The sequence below is a fragment of the Lipotes vexillifer genome, unplaced genomic scaffold (genome assembly GCF_000442215.2).
Source record: "Lipotes vexillifer unplaced genomic scaffold, Lipotes_vexillifer_v1.1 scaffold491, whole genome shotgun sequence".
NCBI classification, from domain to species: Eukaryota; Metazoa; Chordata; class Mammalia; order Artiodactyla; family Lipotidae; genus Lipotes; species Lipotes vexillifer.
The window spans coordinates 796,770-815,193 of NW_006770548.1; the positions used below are offsets into that span (position 1 = coordinate 796,770).

An 18,424-nucleotide genomic window follows, 5' to 3' on the forward strand; every position below is an offset into this window, starting at 1 on the left:
ACTTCCACTCCATCCTGTCACCCCAGTAAAATGGGGACAGGAGAGGAGAGGAGATGGGAAATGTCAACACAGTTTTTTAGATAGACACATGGTAACTGGCTCAGAGAAACAGAGAAAACCAAACACAAACCTATACCAACCAGAGCACACCTGCTTGTGCAGAACCATGGTAGTCAGGAACAGGGCACAGGCATCTCTGAAAAAAGGGACAAGTGTGCAGAAGAAACGGGAGGACTGGCTGGTGGTGCAAGTGGAGCCCCAGGCCCCCTCCTTGCCTCCTCCAGGCAGGCTGTGATCCCCCCTGGGGCCTGCTCAGCACTCAGGGGCAGCCCACCCAAGCAGCTTTTAGAGCGTAACTTTTTACAAAGGGCATCTGACCAGGGCTCACTGGATGCTCCAGCAAAACCTCTAACATGAAGAACAAAGACTAAATCAAATAGAATAAAAGGAACTTCAAGAAATGAGGACAGGGAGGGACTTCCCTGGTGGTGCAGTGGTTAAGAATCTGCCTGCCAACGCAGGGGACACGGGTTCGATCCCTGGTCCGGGAAGATCACACATGCCGCGGAGCAACTAAGCCCATGCACCACAACTACCGAGCCTGCGCTCTAGACCCTGCGAGCCACAACTACCGAAGCCTGCAAGCTTAGAGCCCGTACTCCACAACAAGAGAAGCCACCACAATGAGAAGCATGCGCACCAAAATGAAGAGTAGCCCCCGCTCGCCGCAACTAGAGAAAGCCCGCGTGCAGCAACAAAGATCCAATGCAGCCAAAAATAAATAAAAAATCAATAAATTCATTAAAAAAAAAAAAGAAGATGGGAGGGGAGTAGGGACTCAGTTGTGAGAAAGCGGCGGGGGTGGTTTAACAAAGTAAAATATATGACATTTCTCTGAGCTGCTGGAGAAGAGTTTCCTGATGGAAAGGGTCCCCCCAAGGACCCAGCATTGTGGAGAAGACCCACCACAAAGCACATCACCTTGAAGACCCCTAAAAGCTTCCCCAGAGGAAGGGGCATGAGAAGCCCCCAGTTTCCTCTAGGAAATAAAACTTTTCTTTTCTTTTCTTTTTTTTTTTGCGGCACGCGGGCCTCTCACTGTTGTGGCCTCTCCCGTTGTGGAGCACAGGCTCCGGACACGCAGGCTCAGCGGCCATGGCTCACGGGCCCAGACGCTCGGGGGCATGTGGGATCTTCCCGGACCGGGGCACGAACCCGTGTCCCCTGCATTGGCAGGCGGACTCTCAACCACTGTGCCACCAGGGAAGCCCTTTTCTTTTTTTTTTTTTAACTTCTTTTTGCCCGCAACGTGCGGTTTGTGGGATCTTAGTTCCCTGACCAGGGATTGAATCTAGGCCCTCAGCAGAAAGAGCATGGAGTCCTAACCACTGGATTGCCGGGGAATTCCCTAGGGAAAAAAAACTTTTAAGGAGGATCAGCAAATCAGAATGACATCAGACTTTCCCACAGGCACTCTAGAAGCCATAATACAATGGAGCAATGTCATGAAAATTCTAAAGGAAACGTTCTTTCCATCCATCCATCAAATGTGAGGATAAAGAAAAGACATTTCTAGACATGCAAGGTCTCACAAAATTTACTTCCCAAGTACCTTTTTCAGAAAGCTATTAGAGGATGTGCTCCAACAAAACAAGTCAGTAAAGCAAGGAAAAGCAAGACATGGGATCCAAGAGCAGGGCATTCAACTCAGGAGGGAAGAGAAGGAAATTCCCAGGGTGACAGCTGTGCCACAGACAGACCTAGAGGGCAACTGATCTAGATGGGGCTGGGGGACAGAGCTCCAGGATGCATGCCTTCAAGAGGAAAAAGGAAGGAAAAAATAGCCCGTGTTTGACTACATAGGGTTGGGGTAGGGCCCTTTCCTGCAGACCCTTTCCTTGCTCAGCCTTGTCCCACCTGTCCATCTGACTGGAGGGGCCAACACAGAGGGGGAATTCCCTTACCCAGCATTCAGCTGATTCCTGGAATAGCCACCAAATGTTGGGCTGGATGCTCTCCACACCAGGAGAAATCACATTTGCTAAAGACTTAGGTAACATGACACCTCTAACTTGTGGAGTGGCCAAGAATGTGAGTATTCAGAGGGAAGTCCTGCAAGGTCAGACACAACCACAAGCCCAGAGGGAAATTCCTGGCCCACATCTGGCCTCTGGCTTCTTCCAGCACAGCAGCTGCAGACTTCTTCCCAGGGGCTGGCACCCAGGGGTATCTAGGGCCACATACACCCTGCCTTCCCCTCCAGATGCCCGATAAGTAAAGGGGTAGAAGTATGTGGGCTCCCATATGTCACTCCCAGATACCACCAGGGTGTTATACTCACCGCCACATGCCCCCCCTCCTCACTAAGGAACCGCCGAACGTCTCGGAGGGCTGCCAGGGCACACTGCCTTCAGAAAAGAAAACACAGGTCAGCCAAGCACCTGACTGGTTGCTGCAGGGCAGTAGGTCAGGGATATATCCTATGCCAGATAGGAGACGGGGCAGCCCTTGGGGCCCCTTCTCTCTTCTCAAGGTTTCTCCTTCCTTGGGAAGATTTTCAGTGTTTGGTAACCCTGCTCCTGTACGTGGAAGGCTATGTGTTCCTGGCCATCAGGAATACTTTTTTTTTTTAATTGGAGTATAGTTGCTTTACAACATTGTGTTAGTTTATATTGTACGGAAAAGTGAATAAGCTATACGTATACATATATCACCTGTTTTTGGATTTCCTTCTCATTTAGGTCACCACAGAGCACTGAGGAGAGTTCCCTGTGCTATACCAGGAGGTTCTCATTAGTTATCTATTTTATACATAGTATCAGTAGTGTATGTATGTCAATCCCAATATCCCAGTTCATCCCACCGCCCCTTTCCCCCTTGGTACACACACAGGAATACTTTTTGAAATACCACTTTTCTGTACTTTCCTTCTTCATCTCATCATGTACAAATCCAGCCTCTGCCATTTTGCTATATTCATGACGTCTAAGTGTCATGCATTTCCCCTGACTATCAAAATAAGCACTTTTAAAACCAGACACTCCCTTGTGTGTGTGTTGAGGGCAGGGCAGGCGGTGCTGGTGGTGGGAAAGGAGAGACAGTACTGCTGGCCCCCAAGGCAGCATTAAGCTTAATGTTCAATTTTCCTTTCTAGAAGGGAGATGTGGACTAAGAATGCCACCTGGTGTACCAGCAAACAAAGGGTGCTGCAGCCATCAAGCTATCAGCCACTGCAGCCGCCCCCAAAGGGGCCCCCTCAGGGGACTCAGAATGGGAAAGCACAGCACACTGGCCCCAGAGAGCTGAGGTGCATATCAAAGGAATGATTTCAATGAGCCCACACATGGCACTTACCTCACCTCTGCAGAGCAGTCCCTCAGTTATCTGAGAGGCTGTCTTCTAGGCTTAAGTCCTCAGTTTTGTTCACTGAATAAAACATAAGTCTCAACTTTTAGGCTGTTCATTTCTTTCAGTGGACCAAGAACGCCCCACATGATCCCTTCTGGAGGAGGGTGCCGTGTCTCTGCCTCTCGCACCCGGATCCACAGGTGCTCTGGAAGGGCAAAACCCTCACCATGACTGACCACTGACTACACTGTCTGTCCTCGGACATCTCAGCCTTTCCGTTTATTGCTGCAAAATGGATTGCCACATATAAGGATCTTTCTGACTTTATCCATTTCCCCTATAAGGTCCGAAGATAGAAAAATCACTTTGACTTTTTATCTATGCAGGGGAGCAGAATTTGCCACCCCAAAATATGTCTCTTTGGCATAAGGATTATTTTAGGCTGATTATTTTTAAGACACTGCAGACACGGGAGCAGCTCTGAAAACATGAGGAGAAGTTACCCTTTTTTGAGAGACATTTACAAGTATAAGGGAAATCTCCATTTGTAAGGGGGTCTCCATCGCTGTACCAGGAGGAGGGAGATGACCTTTATCTCTAGAAACTATTATCAATGCTGAAGGCACAGACTGAGTGAGTGAGTGATTTAGGCCACACCAGAGGTCTTGCAGAATCTTAGCTCCCAGCGACTGAACCCAGGCCGCCGACAGTGGAAGCTCCAAGTCCACAGCCAGGGAATTCCCTGAAGGCATAGATTTAAATCTGCATAACAACCTTACCCTCGTTTACTGAGCTTTTCCGGGTAAATTCTCCTGACTCCTCAGCCCCAACATCTTCTTTTCTCTTCAGCTGAAGATGGTATTTAAGGGGAGGGCTTCCCAGGTCTCTCACATGTATGTAGGAGGTATACGTGCTATTAAACTTTTTTTCTGTCCTGTTAATCTGTGTCATGTCAATTTAATTATTAGACCAGCCAAAGAACCTAGAAGGTAAGAAGGGAAAAATTTTCCTCCCAAACACTATTACCTGTACTTTTTTGATGTAAAAGTAAAGTTAGATCTCCCACTTGTTTGATCTTCGGATTTTGTGTGTAAACCCCTAGCGCATCAAAGGACTGTGCCAGGCCAAGCCAGGTCAGTGTGCCCAAGCATGGAAACAGAGGCCGACCAGACTGCTGGGTTCACGAGGAAACTGGGGGCAGAGCTGAGTCCAGGTCACTGGAAGGAGCTCTGCTCTTATGCCTCCTTGTGACCTTTCTGCGCTCTATTAGGCCTTTCAATTAAGACCCCAAAGTGCTTTCTTCTGCCAAAAAACCTGAATTCTGGAAGCTGGCACTGATAAGGACAGAGTAAAGGGACAAAGTAGGTGACTAGTTAATCCCACTAAGGGATCATAAGGAAAAAGTATGGGAGACCTCTATAAGAAAATGATCACTCAAGAAAGCAGGTTTGCTTAACCACAAAAGCAAGCAGTCTTGCTTAACAACAAAACCATGCAACAGAAGCATGAGACATGCCCCCAGACAATAAAACAATGGTGGAATGAAACCCACATCCTGCCCAGTGGTAAGTTAATGATTCCTAGGACATGCTCCTTTGTGCTCACTAAAAACAAAAGTATAAGGAAAGGGTGACATTATACTGAAACCTGAGTTGATTTACCATATTTTAGTATACGTTACCACCTTTTTGCTCATTTCCATTGCGCCATGACAGTCCCAGTTTGACCACTAGGGACAAGAAAACTCCGCCCCCCACCCCCAAGTGGAGGAGGAGCTGATGATGGAAGCCTGATGTCTACTCAAGGATGAGGAAGCAGGTGGTCTTCTCCCCCTCCTCACTCTCCCTTTGATTATAAAACTGTAGCCTACTAAGTTCTGGGCACAGTGCCCTCCTGCCCACCCACTTGTAAACCTCACAAGCGTCCTATTCTAATAAATCACTTATCTACCACTTTTGTCTCTCGCTGAATTCTTTCTGCACTGAGACATAAAGAACCAGAGCTTCTCAGAGCCCCCCACATCCCCGAGACACATTTCTACAGTTTCAACATAGCTGGGGCCACTTCTTGACACCCACATTTAGAGCCCCATGTTCTGGGCTAAGATCTCTGTGGGCTGCTCTGGCTGAGGCTGCACCAAGTAGGAGGGATCTCAGGGCCCAGGTGGAGATGCTCGGGGAACAGCCTGGGAGCCTGCACACGTGTGGGTGTGAGTGTGGATGGGCACACACGTGCATGCATGGGTGGATATGTGTACGTGTAAGTCTGTGAGTGAGCACCTGTGAGCATTCCTTGGGCCCCTGTGGAAGTGCAGCTGTGCACATACAAGAGGGTGTATGTGGTTTGATAAATACATTTGTTCTTTGTCCTGGGTTCTTGGCAGAGCTCCTAAGACCCTTGGAATTTCTTAAGTGATAGGAGTGATTTTTGTCATTCACAAGGAGCCCCTTCCAATCACACCTGAGTTGATGCTAATGTAGTGACTCAGGCTGGGGCCCCTAGACAGCCTCAGCATGGGGCTGATCACCAGAAAGTGATGAAAGGGTTGGAACATTCAGCCCTGCCACCATCCTCCAGGAAGGGAGGTGGGGGCTGAAGATGAATTGAACGATGAGAGTTGAAGAGCTTCCAGGTTGAAGAGATGAGGTGCTGGGAGGGTACCAGACCCTGAGACGGCTGGAAGCTCCCCGCACTGCCCCCTTCCTTGCCTGTGCACCTCTTCCACTTGGCTGTTCCCGAGTTGTATTCTTTATAATAAACCAGTAAACACAACTCAAGTATGTTCCTGAGCTCCGTGAGCTGGAACAGTAACCTGTTGAAGAGGGGGTTGTGGGAACCCCCAATTTATAGCCAGTTAGAAGTACGGGTGCCCCCCGCCGAGACTTGTGACTGGTGTGTGAAGTGGGGTCAGTCTTGAGGGAATGAGTCCTTAACCTGTGGGAACTGATGCTAACTGCAGGTAGACAGGGTCAGAACTGAATTGAACTGAACTGTTGGACACCAGTTGGTGTCAGGAGGATATGCACGTGTGTGAACGCCCACATGTGTACATACGGTATGTGTACACACCTTCCTGCAGTATGTGACTGTGTGCACATATATGAGGGTGCCTGGTGTGTATTTACACACATACCCATGTGTACATAAAGAGGGAGCACCTGCACATGTACAGATGGCTGTACATGCCCTCTTCTAGATCTTCCACTGTGCCCAGTGTTAGGGACAGACCTCCACATTGTGTAGCTCTAGGAAGCTCAACAATGTGTACGTACCTGGGCCTCTGGGAAATGCAGGCTTCTCTTCCCAGGTTTCCCATTTTTAAAAAGTCTGATCTTTCTATTTTGCCAATTATCTGTGGGACATTTGGGGCTGGTTAATGGGAAATGGCCCCATGGCCCAGGGTCCAGACCCAGGCTTTGGATACATGAGGGAGACTTTCTAGGAACAGCCAGAGGGTGTGCCTACAGAGAGGCACACGTGAATCTGCCCCCAGCTTCCACTGCTGGGGCCTCTGTTCCAGCTGGGTGACCCTAGACCAGCTTCCTTACCTCTTCTGAGTCTGGGTTTCGCCATGAGAATTAATCCCAATGTTCCTACCTTCAATGGGCAGCCTGAGCAGAATGACCAGCGAGCTCTGGGAAGGCTAGCTTCCTTCTTCTCCCCACAAACACTCTGAATTCAGACAGGCCTGGCTTTAAATCAAACCCTGAGGGATCCCAGACAGTACCACCACTTCCTGACCTCAGTCTCGGCATCTAGGGGAGTGAGGCACCGCAGCCCACTGTAGGGAAGGTCAAAGCAGTTAATGAATGCCCACACCTTGAGGTTGTTGCAGAATTTGCATTTGATGCAACCTTTGATCTACAAATTGAGTACTTCCGGAATGATAGACAGGACAGCTTTTAGTAGTACATGGGGTTAGATTTAAGTCTGGACTCTGTGAAATTACTTGGGATCTTGTGTGAGACTGCTGAGCCTCAATTTCCTCATCTTTAAGTTGGTGGGCAGGGGGCGGCAATGGGCACCACACACACACAGCACACAGTAGGTTCAAATATCAGTACCCTCACTTTTGTCTGGGTCGTTATCACAGAGGGCCCACGCTTGAGTTTTACCCACAATTCACAGTTCGGCCCCAGAGACCTGAATGTCAGACTCCACTTCCCTTCTTGGTGCAGCAGCCCGCCCAGCCCCATTGACCCAACAGCAGAGGCACGGAAGGGCCAAGCCCCACGATGGGGAACTCCTGCCCCCTGGTGGCCAGAGAGGGAGCAGGCCAACCACGGCAATAACCGGGGGTTTCTGGCCTGGGGCTTGATTTGGGAAGGTCACTAGAGCTGGGCCAACCTCTGCTCAAAGCCCTCCCACAACGGCTGGGCCCAAAACAAGGGCAGGAAGCTTCTTATCCCTCAGTTGACACTTGCCGAGTACAGCATAGCATAGCTCCTCAGACCACAGCTGGTGCTCAGTTTTTCTGGAGAAAGCAATCAATTGAAGTCTGAATGTAGAGGGAGAGTGGGTATAATATGCAAATTTCCATCTTGTCACCCAGCAACACTGAGGCAACTTCAAAGGAAAGCCAAGGCTTACCCAACACGTGCCAAGAACATGACAAGCATCCTCCAAATATCAGTAGGAGGCTTATCCTGGGGCAAGGGAGGAAACGCCCCAGTTCTGGGTCTGGTCCTTCCGGCTTTGTGAGAAGGTGTCAGGAGGTAGTCCCATTCCCACTCTGCCGCACCCCTGAGACCTGTATCTCTGCTTCACCTAGGGCTCCCCTCCCTATCAGAGCCCATCCCCATGGATGGCCTGGGGTAAGTCAGGCCCTGGCTAAGCCTCCTCCATCTCCCTGAAGCTCCACGCTCCCCTTCCACAGATATCCCACAGGGCAGGGTAGGGCAAGCCACCAAGGGGCCAAATACCCACTCCCTTTGTCCCCAAACCCAGCACATCCTCACCCCCACCACATCCTGAGAGGTCAAGAAACCAGCCCTGTTACAGCCCACAGGGTAGGGCAAGGCCAGGTCTCAGGAACAGCTTGGTCATCACTAACAACTGGGCTCCAGGGCCTTCTTCATAAACAAACACACATACGCACACAAACTCACTTCCTGATTTTCAGGCCCTCTTCATTGTCTGGAAGGAAAAACTCAAAAGACTTGTATGTCTTGACCATGTCCCGGCGATACTGGCCAACGTTGAATTCTGGGGGAAGGGAGAGGCTCAGTTTTCACACAACAGCATCCCTCCCCAGTCCCTGACCTTGACCCACCCCCAGGCCCTGTGGCAGTCCAGCCTTCTCACTCCTCCCCGCTCCCCCACAAAGTCCCAAAGCCCCCTTGGAAAGCCAAGGCTGAGCCTCACCCCGCGTGGGCACGCCAATCCAGTTCAGGTAGCGGGTCAGCTTCTTAGAGATGTAGGTCTTGCCCCTGGCAGGCAGCCCCACCATGACAATGAGCGTCGGGCAGTTGGTCATGCAAACTGAAAGGCAAGGAGCAGTGTCTGAGGAGGCCGGACCCCTCCCAGTGGGCCCCTCCTTCCAGGCCCGGCATCAGATGTGCCTTCCCAGGCTCCTGGCAGCAGAGAGCTCCCTGGGCACCCCCAGACCCTGGTCTCTAACCAGCGCTGGCATGCCCAGTTCCCCAGGCCTGTCAGTGCTCAGGGAGACGCCGAGGGATCTCGCCAGCATTTACCCTGATGTGCACCATCAGCTATAAAGCTGGAGCTACCACGGCCCTGGCTAAACTCTGCGGGGGAATTCCCCCGGCAGGTGCGACAGAGCCAAAACCCAGTGGGGTATTCAATGCCTGCCTGTCATCCAGGAAACCGTCATTCAGCATTCCCGCTCACACAGCACCACTGCTTCCGCTCCCCAGGGAGAATTTCTCTTCATCTACAAAGCCCGGAAGCTGCTTCTGCAGGGAGTCCTTCCTCCAAGGCACCTGCATGCCCACCTGCTGCGCTCTCTCCCTCAACCCAGTCATCTCGCCAATGAGTCTGCTCTCCACAACTGATCACTTGGGGTGAAAGCAGCCCTGCAGTGTCTGAGCCATTCAGGATCCTGAGGCCTGGCAGATTTGGTGCTCAAAAATTGTGGGCAGGGAAGGAGACGGAGGCACCTCAAAACCCACCAGGGTGAGGGCCACAAGGGGCTGAGACCAGAGACCCAGGCCAACACCACAAGGGCGGTCCCTCTGATAGCCAGCCACCGCCATCGCATGTGCCACCAGGTCGGTGTGCCAAAAAGAGAATCTGCCAAGGCTAGAGGCGGGGAAGAGTCTGCACCCAGCCCCCAAATCCATGGCCCACTAAAACAGACACCAAGGCAGCAGAACTGCCAGACTATGGGATCCAGCTCCACTTTCAGTGTGGTCTCACCTCAGAAGCCTCAGGAAGCTTCCCTTTCATCGTCCTCAGGACCTGGGCCAGGTGAAACCACAGCAGACAGATGGACAGAGGTGGGGACCTGTCACTACCCCTCCTCGGCCCACGTGGCTCTGCAAGTGCTTTCACCTGGTAGCCCTCCTCAGACAGACTGCTGGACCCCACCCTTCAACCTGTCTCCCTCACTGGAGATGGAGTGCAGAGGTGGTCAGAGTCAGTCAGGCCTGGGTTCCTATCTTGACTCTGACACTTACTGGCAACTCTGAGCCTTGGTGTCCTCACCTGTAAAATGGGATGATAATCCCTCAGGGACGCCTAGCAATATCCCCATGTAAGAGCTGGAACACTTCCAGGAAGCTGTGCCCTCTGCCTGGACTTGGCAGCCCGCCTGGCTAAGGACACAGATGTATCTCAGGACTGCCCTTGGGACTTGGGGTGCAGAGGCAACTGTCTGTCTCCAGGCAGGCCCCGAATAGAAGTAAAAGACCCTGCTTGCCAGTGGGGGCTCCGTCACTCCTATGCATGACTTGGGCAAATGTGACCCATTCTGCAAGCCCCAGGGGAGAGAAAGAGGGGATCCTGCAGACACAGCCTGATGGTGAGTAAGAGTGAAGAAACTTGCTGAAAAACCTCAGCGTTGGGGCTTCTCTGGTGGCGCAGTGGTTAAGAATCCGCCTGCCAATGCAGGGGACACAGGTGCAAGCCCTGGCCTGGGAAGATCCCACATGCTGCAGAGCAGCTAAGCCCATGTGCCACCACTACTGAGCCTGCACCATAGAGCCCGCGTGCCACAACTACTGAAGCCTGTGCGACTAGAGCCCGTGCTCCACAACAAGAGAAGCCAGCACAATGAGAAGCCTGCACACCCAACGAAGAGTAGCCCCCGCTCACCGCAACTAAAGAAAGCCCACATGCAGCAACAAAGACCCAACGCAGCCAAAAATAAATAAACAAATTTATTTTAAAAAAAAACAAAAAACAAAAACAAAAACCTCAGCATTGGCTAAGCTGAGAGAAAAACAAGTTACGCAAGGCCCTGCATCCTGAGGGCCAGGCCAGTGCTGCTGAGTCCTGGGCTGTTTGCACAATTTCTGGCCGGTTGGCCAGGGCTCCCAAGCAACCACAGCACAGTGCATCAGCTACTCACTGTGGGGAAAACCTGCACCCAGCCTGCTCCCTCTGATGAGGCCACCCCTTCCCATTGCTCCCTGAAGGGCTCTCCCACGACCCCAGGGCTGAGGTTCTGCATCACCTCTTCACAGCTTCCATCTTCCCAGAGACGCCCCTGGCCTCCTCCCACAGCGTTTGGTGACACCATCCCCCTGCCCCATGCACAGCCATGGTGGGCAGGCAGGGCAGCAAATCAGGGCTGGGCACAAAACGAGAGCAATAAATTACCTATCACCTCTGCTCCTCAAGATAAGGTCCCAAGTCAGTGATACAAAAGAAAATTCAAAGTACAAGTATGTTCACACCAGCCCTGCTTGCAACAGCAAAACACTGGGGAAGTCCCAGCAATGGAGAAATTGCAAACCGAGGCCCACACGGAGGAAACACACTTGAACCAAGGGCGGGTGGACCAGGTGAGTGGCGGCATGCAGTTGGAGCTGCAGATCTGGGCCCTCAGGACCTCAACATTGAGCAACACACAGTTCAGAACATGGGGCATGTGCAGAAGGAAATCTGAAGATATGTCAACTCAGCTTTTCTCACTAGTTCCTGTAAATTATCTGTAAATTTGCTCAAGGCCACAGGAGCCCAAGGAGTCGAGAGGCTGAGACAAGCCTGGTGCTGGTGACTACTTTCTGGTGGTACCTCCGCAGGGGGAGCCACAAGTCCTTGGAGTGGGTTCCAGAACTGAGTCTTGAACTGCACCTGCCCCGACTTCCGTGGGCCGGGCTGCGGAAGGGAGAGTTCTTTAAAATAAAGCAAACTGGCATTACTGTCCTGTTCAGAGGGGAGAGAAAGTTGTCTCTCCTACTGTCCTGTGCACACACCAGTCGTGGCCTTACCCAGGCAGTCTTGCCACCTTTTGGCTAAGAAAAGCTATCAAATACTGTCCTTTCTGCCATGTTCCCCGAGTCTCCTCTCCATCTCCTACCCCATATGCCCCCAGAGCTCCTCCAGGTCAATGACCAGAAAGGTAACAGCTTCCAGGCCCTCTGTGTAGCCCTGAATTCTATCAAAAGGAGGAAGAATTGCTCATGAAGAGTGGGGGAGGAGAAGGCAGGGAACATCCCTCAGCCAACCAGCCTCTGTGGCCCTGAGGAGCTCGGACTAGACCCCAAAGACAACCCACCACACAGCACAGACTAGGGCCCCTCATCCTCTTCTCTATAAAGCCCTGTGATCAAGTCAACTTCCACCCACCTTGACCCTCAGGTTCCCACCTGTCCTTGTGGTCCTCCAATCTAGTTAGAAGCCCTCTATGCAAAGGGTAAGATGCTGCATGAATACGGGCTTGGGATGTGAGGTGCTGGTTCCTTGTTCATTCCCTGCTTACTCCCTCCTTGCTGTGAACTGTGAGACCCTAGCCTGGGGCCCAAACCCCCACACAATTTGCAGGTCTCATCTTTAGCCTCTTGGGTGCTACCTCCTCCTCCAGGAAGCTCTCCTGTGCCAGGCCAGCTCACAGTCCCACCCACTGCAACACCCTGAGGCAGTGCCATGGCACGAGCCCCTCTGCTCAGGCCAGAGCCACATTTTAGTTGCATACCTGGAGCTTGGAGAAACACAGGCCTGCCCCAGGGGCAGTTAGACCTGGGCAAGTCCCCTCCCATTGGGCCTCAACTCCTTTGCCACCTGAAAGGGGGTTGGCTTGGAGCTTCAATCCCTGACTTTGAGGTATGGAGAAGCAAAGAAACAACAGTGATGATAAATTACAAAATTACCTGCTACCATTTATCAAGCACTTATCAAGAGGCTCACAGGACTTCCCTGGTGCCAATGCAGGGGACATGGGTTCGAGCCCTGGGCCAGGAAGATCCCACATGCCGTATAGCAACTAAGCCCGTGCGCCACAACTACTGAGCCTGTGTGCTGCAACTATTGAAGACCGCATGCCTAGAGCCTGTGCTCCACAACAAGAGAAGCCACCGCAATGAGAAGCCCGTGCACCGCAACGAAGAGTAAACCCCGCTCGCCGCAACTAGAGAAAACCCGCGAGCAGCAACAAAGACCCAACGCAGTCATAAATAAATAAATAAATAAATATAAACTTTAAAAAAAGAGGCTCACAGCAGCTTCATAGTGCAAGGATGATGACTGTCTCAGTCTCACAGATAAGGAACCTGAGACCTAGAGGGTCAGCTCTTTGCCCAAGGTCACCCAGCTGAGCCACGACGCAGCTTGAGTGCTCCTGCCTCCAAAGTCCATGTTCTCACTCCTCCTTTATGTAACAACAGAGGCCACCCCCTAATTAGGACAATACAGCCCTAACACAGACTGACTAGAAGCACAAGAGAAAGGGGCCTAGCCCTCCACACCTCCAGAAGTCTGGAAGGAAAACTGGCTAGAGTGTAGCCATAGTCCCTTAGGACTGAATACTGACTGGAAAACCATGGCCCCAGGGCTAAAAGCAGGTTCACAGTTTCAGCAGCCCACTAGGACCTACATTATGGTCAGAGTCACGACCCACCAGAATGTCTGGTCAAAGCCACGGCCACCCCTACCAGGTTCCACAGTGTGCTAAGAGATGCACACACTCCTCACCTAGGACTCACATCCTGGTCAAAGCCAAGGCCCCCAGGATAGCCTCAAAGCAAGACAAGCACCAAGCACTCTCCTCTCCTATCATGCCCAAGCAGAGGTCAGGAGTGCAGGGAGACCCCAGCACATAACACAATCTCCTGACCTCCATTTCCAAATCTGTATCAGAAGCTGGACTAGATGTTCTCTGAGGACCTTGCCAACTTGCAAATTTATTACAATGTTTCAGTTACTCCTAAAATAAATCTTTGTTTTTCTTGGTAATACAAAGTTGCAGACTCATTTAAGGACAAGCAGAAAATCAATGAAGTGGGTTTAACACCTAGGACCACAGGAAAAGTAATCCCCTTAACGATTCCTTGAATTTCAGCATATGTTCTAGATGTTTCCACCCTCCAGTTTTACCACTCACCCACAACCCCACCTGGATGCTTACACACCCATGGACACAAAGGCCCATATAACAAAGTGGTCTCACTGTCTCTATCCTGAACACATCTGCACTTCCCTGAAATTCCTCCCAAAACTCGATTTCAGGCCCAGAGATGGGCCTTTCTCCCCGCCTTGGGCCTTTGAAAGTTCTGGGCTCAGAGAGACCAAGCGAATCTCCTAGGGCCAACACAGCTCAGACCCCGGCCTGACCACCCGGCCCACGCTCTCTAGCCAGCTGAGAGGGCAGGACCGAGGCTCCAAGTCCTCCCCTGACCTGAGGCGGTGGGGACAGAGTGGTGTGGCAAGGGTCCTAAGCCCTCCCCTAGGTGATGGCGGCCAGAACTAGCTCCCGCTGAGCCAAGACGTCGCAACACACCTGTCCCCGCCTCCCGCTCTGCCACACCTGTCCCAGGCCTCCCACCTGTTCCTGTTCCCCTCCCACCAGTCACGGCTGCCTCACCTGTCCCCGGTTCCCCACCTGTTCCCGGCTCCCTCTCCATGTAAGACCAATACCCATGCCCATGCACCGCCCTCCCCCTTCCCCGCGGACCCCGCCTCACCACCGCGCTGGCAGGCGTGCAGAGCAGGCCGCCCATTGCTGTACGGCATCCAGATCTTCTTCAGGGGGTTCTGGGTCAGTTCCCGTGGGGACGCCATCCTGGGGCTAGGATGAGTCGGACTGCGCTGCTTCCAACCCAGCAGCCGGGCCACCTCGGGCCACTCGACGCCCCGCCCCCCAGCTCTGCCCCTCAGCCCCGCCCCTCCTGAAGTCGCGATGACGCCCGTCCAACTCCCCGCAGGCCCCGCCCCGGAACGAGTAGGCTCCACCCCAACTGAAGAGCGCCTGGCCTCCTACCACGCATGCTCAGCTCGCCTACTAGCGCGTTTTGGACCAAGCGCGCCCGCCCTGCATGCCAGGATGGGGGACGCGCATGCCCAGCTCCCCAGTTTCCAGGCTTGGATGGTGCAGGCCCCGCCCTGGATGCCGGAGCCCAGCACACCCAACGCGACCCTGATGATTTGCATAGACCTCACCCACGGCTTCGCCCTGGGCGTGCCAGGCTTGCCCCCAGGACACCCGAGGTCCTGCTTCCCGCTTTGCGTGACCTCAGGGCCCCCAGGAGGAGGCGTTTGCATGCGTTGGGGTAGGCCTGCGTGACGCACAGAGCTTGGTTGGTCAGGACCAGCCTGGCGGCCTCTGCGTAACTCTCATCACTGGCCCAGTTGTCAACTCCGCCGCGCCCCACCGGCCTTGTGCCCCGACCCTCTCTTCTGCTCCGAGTCCCGGGACTCTCCACTGCCCACAGGAGCAACCTGCTCAACCACGCTGAAAAAGCTCCTTTATCTCATGGACAGGGACAGAGGACAAATCTCAAAATTAATCGTGTTTCTCTCTTTGCATTAGCTGCTGGGGAGCTCAGGCTAAACCCCAGCCCACCTGGAGCACGTGAGTGGCACCTAGTAACCAAGGTCCCTGGGGACTCACCAAACCCTGACAATATCTTACTTCTCCTTCCAGGATTTCATTTTTACCAATTAAATTTTAAATCATAAGTTTACACATTTTTTTCTTTAATGAGCCTCTGCCTCTTCATCAGGAAAATGGAATTCACACTGTCATGGATCTTACAAGATTCTGGTATGCATTAAAAGTCTCAGTGTCTGAGAAATCCATTCTAAAGCACATTAATGTTATCACTTATTATGTTATTTATCTTCCTCCTGTCTCTAAAAATGCAGTGGAGGCAAGGGGCAAGGGAGAGAGCCTGAGTTCGTGAACACTTGGCCTACCTCCTCTCTGTCTCCTCAGCCCAGCCTCTTTAGCTTTGTATGCTTTCTGCCCCCGACCTTAGCTGACACTGCTCGAGTCTGGGTCACACTGCCCTCTAGCGATGTCCTCCACCACATCCCCTGGCAGGATCACTGCATCCCCAAGTTCTCTCTGCTCAATGTGTGCCCAGCCAGGATCCAGGGGCTGGGGCGTGGAGAAAAGTCTCCACCCAGTGTTCCGCAGGGGCAGCACCCCTCCCTCTGCCCTCCTTGTCACACCCCTGCCTTGAGTCAGTCCTCCAAGTCACAGCCCAGCCCTTCAGAGCCTGGCAAGGACCCTTAAGGTGACTGATACAGATGTCTTGCCCACTTCACAGGAACTGAAGGTTAAGGAGGTCCACGTGCTAGAAGCCCACGCAGACCTTCCCTGGAAGCAGCTCAAGCTGCCTCCCCAGGAAATGCCCTGCCTCAGACAGAGTCGACCACTTCCTCCTTCTTCAGCCTCCCTCTTCAGTGTCCACCGTCCACCTCCTTCCCCACCTCATGCCCAGCAGCTGGCACACCCATAGGCAGCTCCTGATGAGCAGGATGCCCCTAGTGACCTTCCACCCACTTCCTACTTCTCCAAAGCCACTCATTCTGTTCCTGACAAGTCAGCCCTCCTGTCTGTCTCCTGGCCACTACCAAGGCCATCCTGGGGCCACCCTAGCCTCAGAGACCTTGTCACCACATACCCACACCCTGTCCGACCCCCAGCAGTCATTGCAAAGTCTACCTCATCTAACATCCACAGACACCCTGCACCTTCTCAGGCCTGCCATTCTCCTCTCCAACCCTCTTGGAATGTTAGTGAAAGGCTGGGAGTAGGGGACAGCCAGGGCAGGGCAGGAAGCCAGGGCCATGTCTGGGAAGCCATCCTCACCTCCAGAAGTCTGAGTCTGGCTTCCCAGGAAAATCAGTGGCTCTGTACCTCCCACTCTTCCCGTCTGACCCTGGGCTGACCCAGACACACCTTCCCAAGTCTCTATATCTAGTGTGAGGCCACATGTCAACAGCAGGAGGAGCCTGGAGCCCCTCCCCAAGGCCAGGGTCTACATCTGCTCTGAGGATACTCCCCTCCCATGGCCCCATTTCTCAGGTAGGAAACTGAGGAAGGGGAGAAGGGCCCAGCATCACAGAACCGCCAGCCCACAGTGCAGGATGGACTCAGCTCAGCTCCCAGCCCTTCAGAACCTCACCTCCCACACCTTGTACTATAACCACACATCCCACCTCCACACTTGCACTCTTGCATGTTCCCTCCATTGAAATGCTCTCCTGACTTTCTGCTCCCTCAGCGCCAATATGTCCAATAGAATAACTGGCCCTCATGGCTTTCCCTCCTTGGCGCCATCCCAGAGTGAGCCAGCTCTCCTGGCCCAAGGGTGGGAGGTGTGCTAGGATGTCAGTGTGCACCTGTGTGTGAACACATCCTGCTCAGCTTTTCCTCACCGTGAACCTCCCTGGCCTGGCTTCTGTGGTGCCCTCTGCACTGACCACTGGACCTCCTCCCAGTGTCCCAGACCACAAGCTGTGGGGTGTCCTCAGTCTTCAGCCCTCAATGCTCAAACTCTTCCCAGTCCACGTATCTGCTGGCCAGACCTGGCCAAACCGACAGCCACCCTTTGCAGCATATGGGCCCAGGGACCTCAGTGCATCCCACACAGACCCACACACCACTGCATGAAAGCATGGTGTGCACACAGCCACTGGTGCACACACACTAACAGGCCCTGCTCCCAGGCTGGTGCAGAGACAGGCCAGCTGCAGTGAGGCCTGCTGCTCTCTGCTGTCTTCCTTCCGCTTTATTCCCTCCTCCTCTCCCCTCTGCTGTCACTGGACGGTTGGGGAGTTCCTAGGAGTTCCAGCTTCCTCTGGCCATTTCTAGCCAAGGATCATCCTGTGTCTCCCTGGGTCCAGAGCTCACACAGGGTGTGAGGTTCCAACTTGGGAGTAGAGAGCTGTGTAACCAAGCAGCCCATGAACCCTGGTCTGCACTTGCTGATTCCAGCCTGGCACAGGGCACACAGTAGGTGCTCAAAGTGACTCAGGACCAGCCAGAGCACACAGTAAGGTGCTCAGAGAGGTTCCTGACTGGGACAGAGCACACAGTAGGTGCTTAGAGCAGCTCAGGACTGGCACAAGGCACACAGTAGTTGCCCTAGAAATGCTGCTTTAAGGGCTAAAGTAACATCACATGAAAAACTTCCCAAATGAGCCTCTGGATATGACCCCTGAGGGGGGACCTGGATAAACATGACCCCTTGGAGGCCACCAAAGGCCAGAGCAGGAGGCCCCCTGGGAAGCTCCAGCTGACTGTCCCTCCCCCTGGGCTGGAGGAAGAAGCTATTTATAGTTCCCCCTTGGCCCAGCTCCTCCCCGGCAAGGCGCCAGTGTTCCCCCTCCTCCATGCCACTGACAGACTGATGCCCCTAAGAGCACCCCTATTCCTGGAGAGACCCCCAACACTCTCACACCCCTTCTAGCACCACCTCCACTTTGCCCAGGTCTTTTCCCAATCCCCCCACCCTGTCCACCCTGCCCCGTGCCTACCCTGCCTGCTGCTCCCTGACCAGGGGTCCGTCAAGAAGCTGCCTCCTTCCTTGCCTCTGTTCATCCTGCAACCAAACTGGCCTGGGCCACCGCCCCCTGCAGCTCGGAGTCGGGCAGCCCCGCCCTCCAGGCTCTGGAGAGAGCCCAGCAGGCCGCGTGGCCCTGCCTCTCCAGCCCCGCCTTGGGCCTG

At 53.3% G+C, this 18,424-nt stretch overlaps 1 protein-coding gene across 4 annotated transcripts in view; it reads right to left on the reverse strand.

Moving 5' to 3' along the window:
• PFKFB4 (6-phosphofructo-2-kinase/fructose-2,6-biphosphatase 4) overlaps positions 1 to 18,306 on the reverse strand; it is a 39,149-nt gene extending 20,843 nt beyond the window's left edge. For 2 of the 4 annotated variants that reach the window (XM_007446158.1, XM_007446160.1), the window contains exons 1-4: positions 14,433 to 14,642; positions 8,713 to 8,829; positions 8,457 to 8,553; positions 2,342 to 2,408 (exon numbers count right to left, since the gene is read on the reverse strand). In XM_007446158.1, the coding sequence (XP_007446220.1) occupies positions 2,342 to 2,408; positions 8,457 to 8,553; positions 8,713 to 8,829; positions 14,433 to 14,529 (378 nt within the window). In that variant the 5' untranslated portion in view covers positions 14,530 to 14,642. Of the gene's footprint in view, positions 1 to 2,341; positions 2,409 to 8,456; positions 8,554 to 8,712; positions 8,830 to 14,432; positions 14,643 to 18,234 lie in introns of those variants that run through there. The other 2 variants (XM_007446157.1, XM_007446159.1) reach the window with 2 other exon arrangements.
• Positions 18,307 to 18,424: the final 118 nt, after the last annotated feature.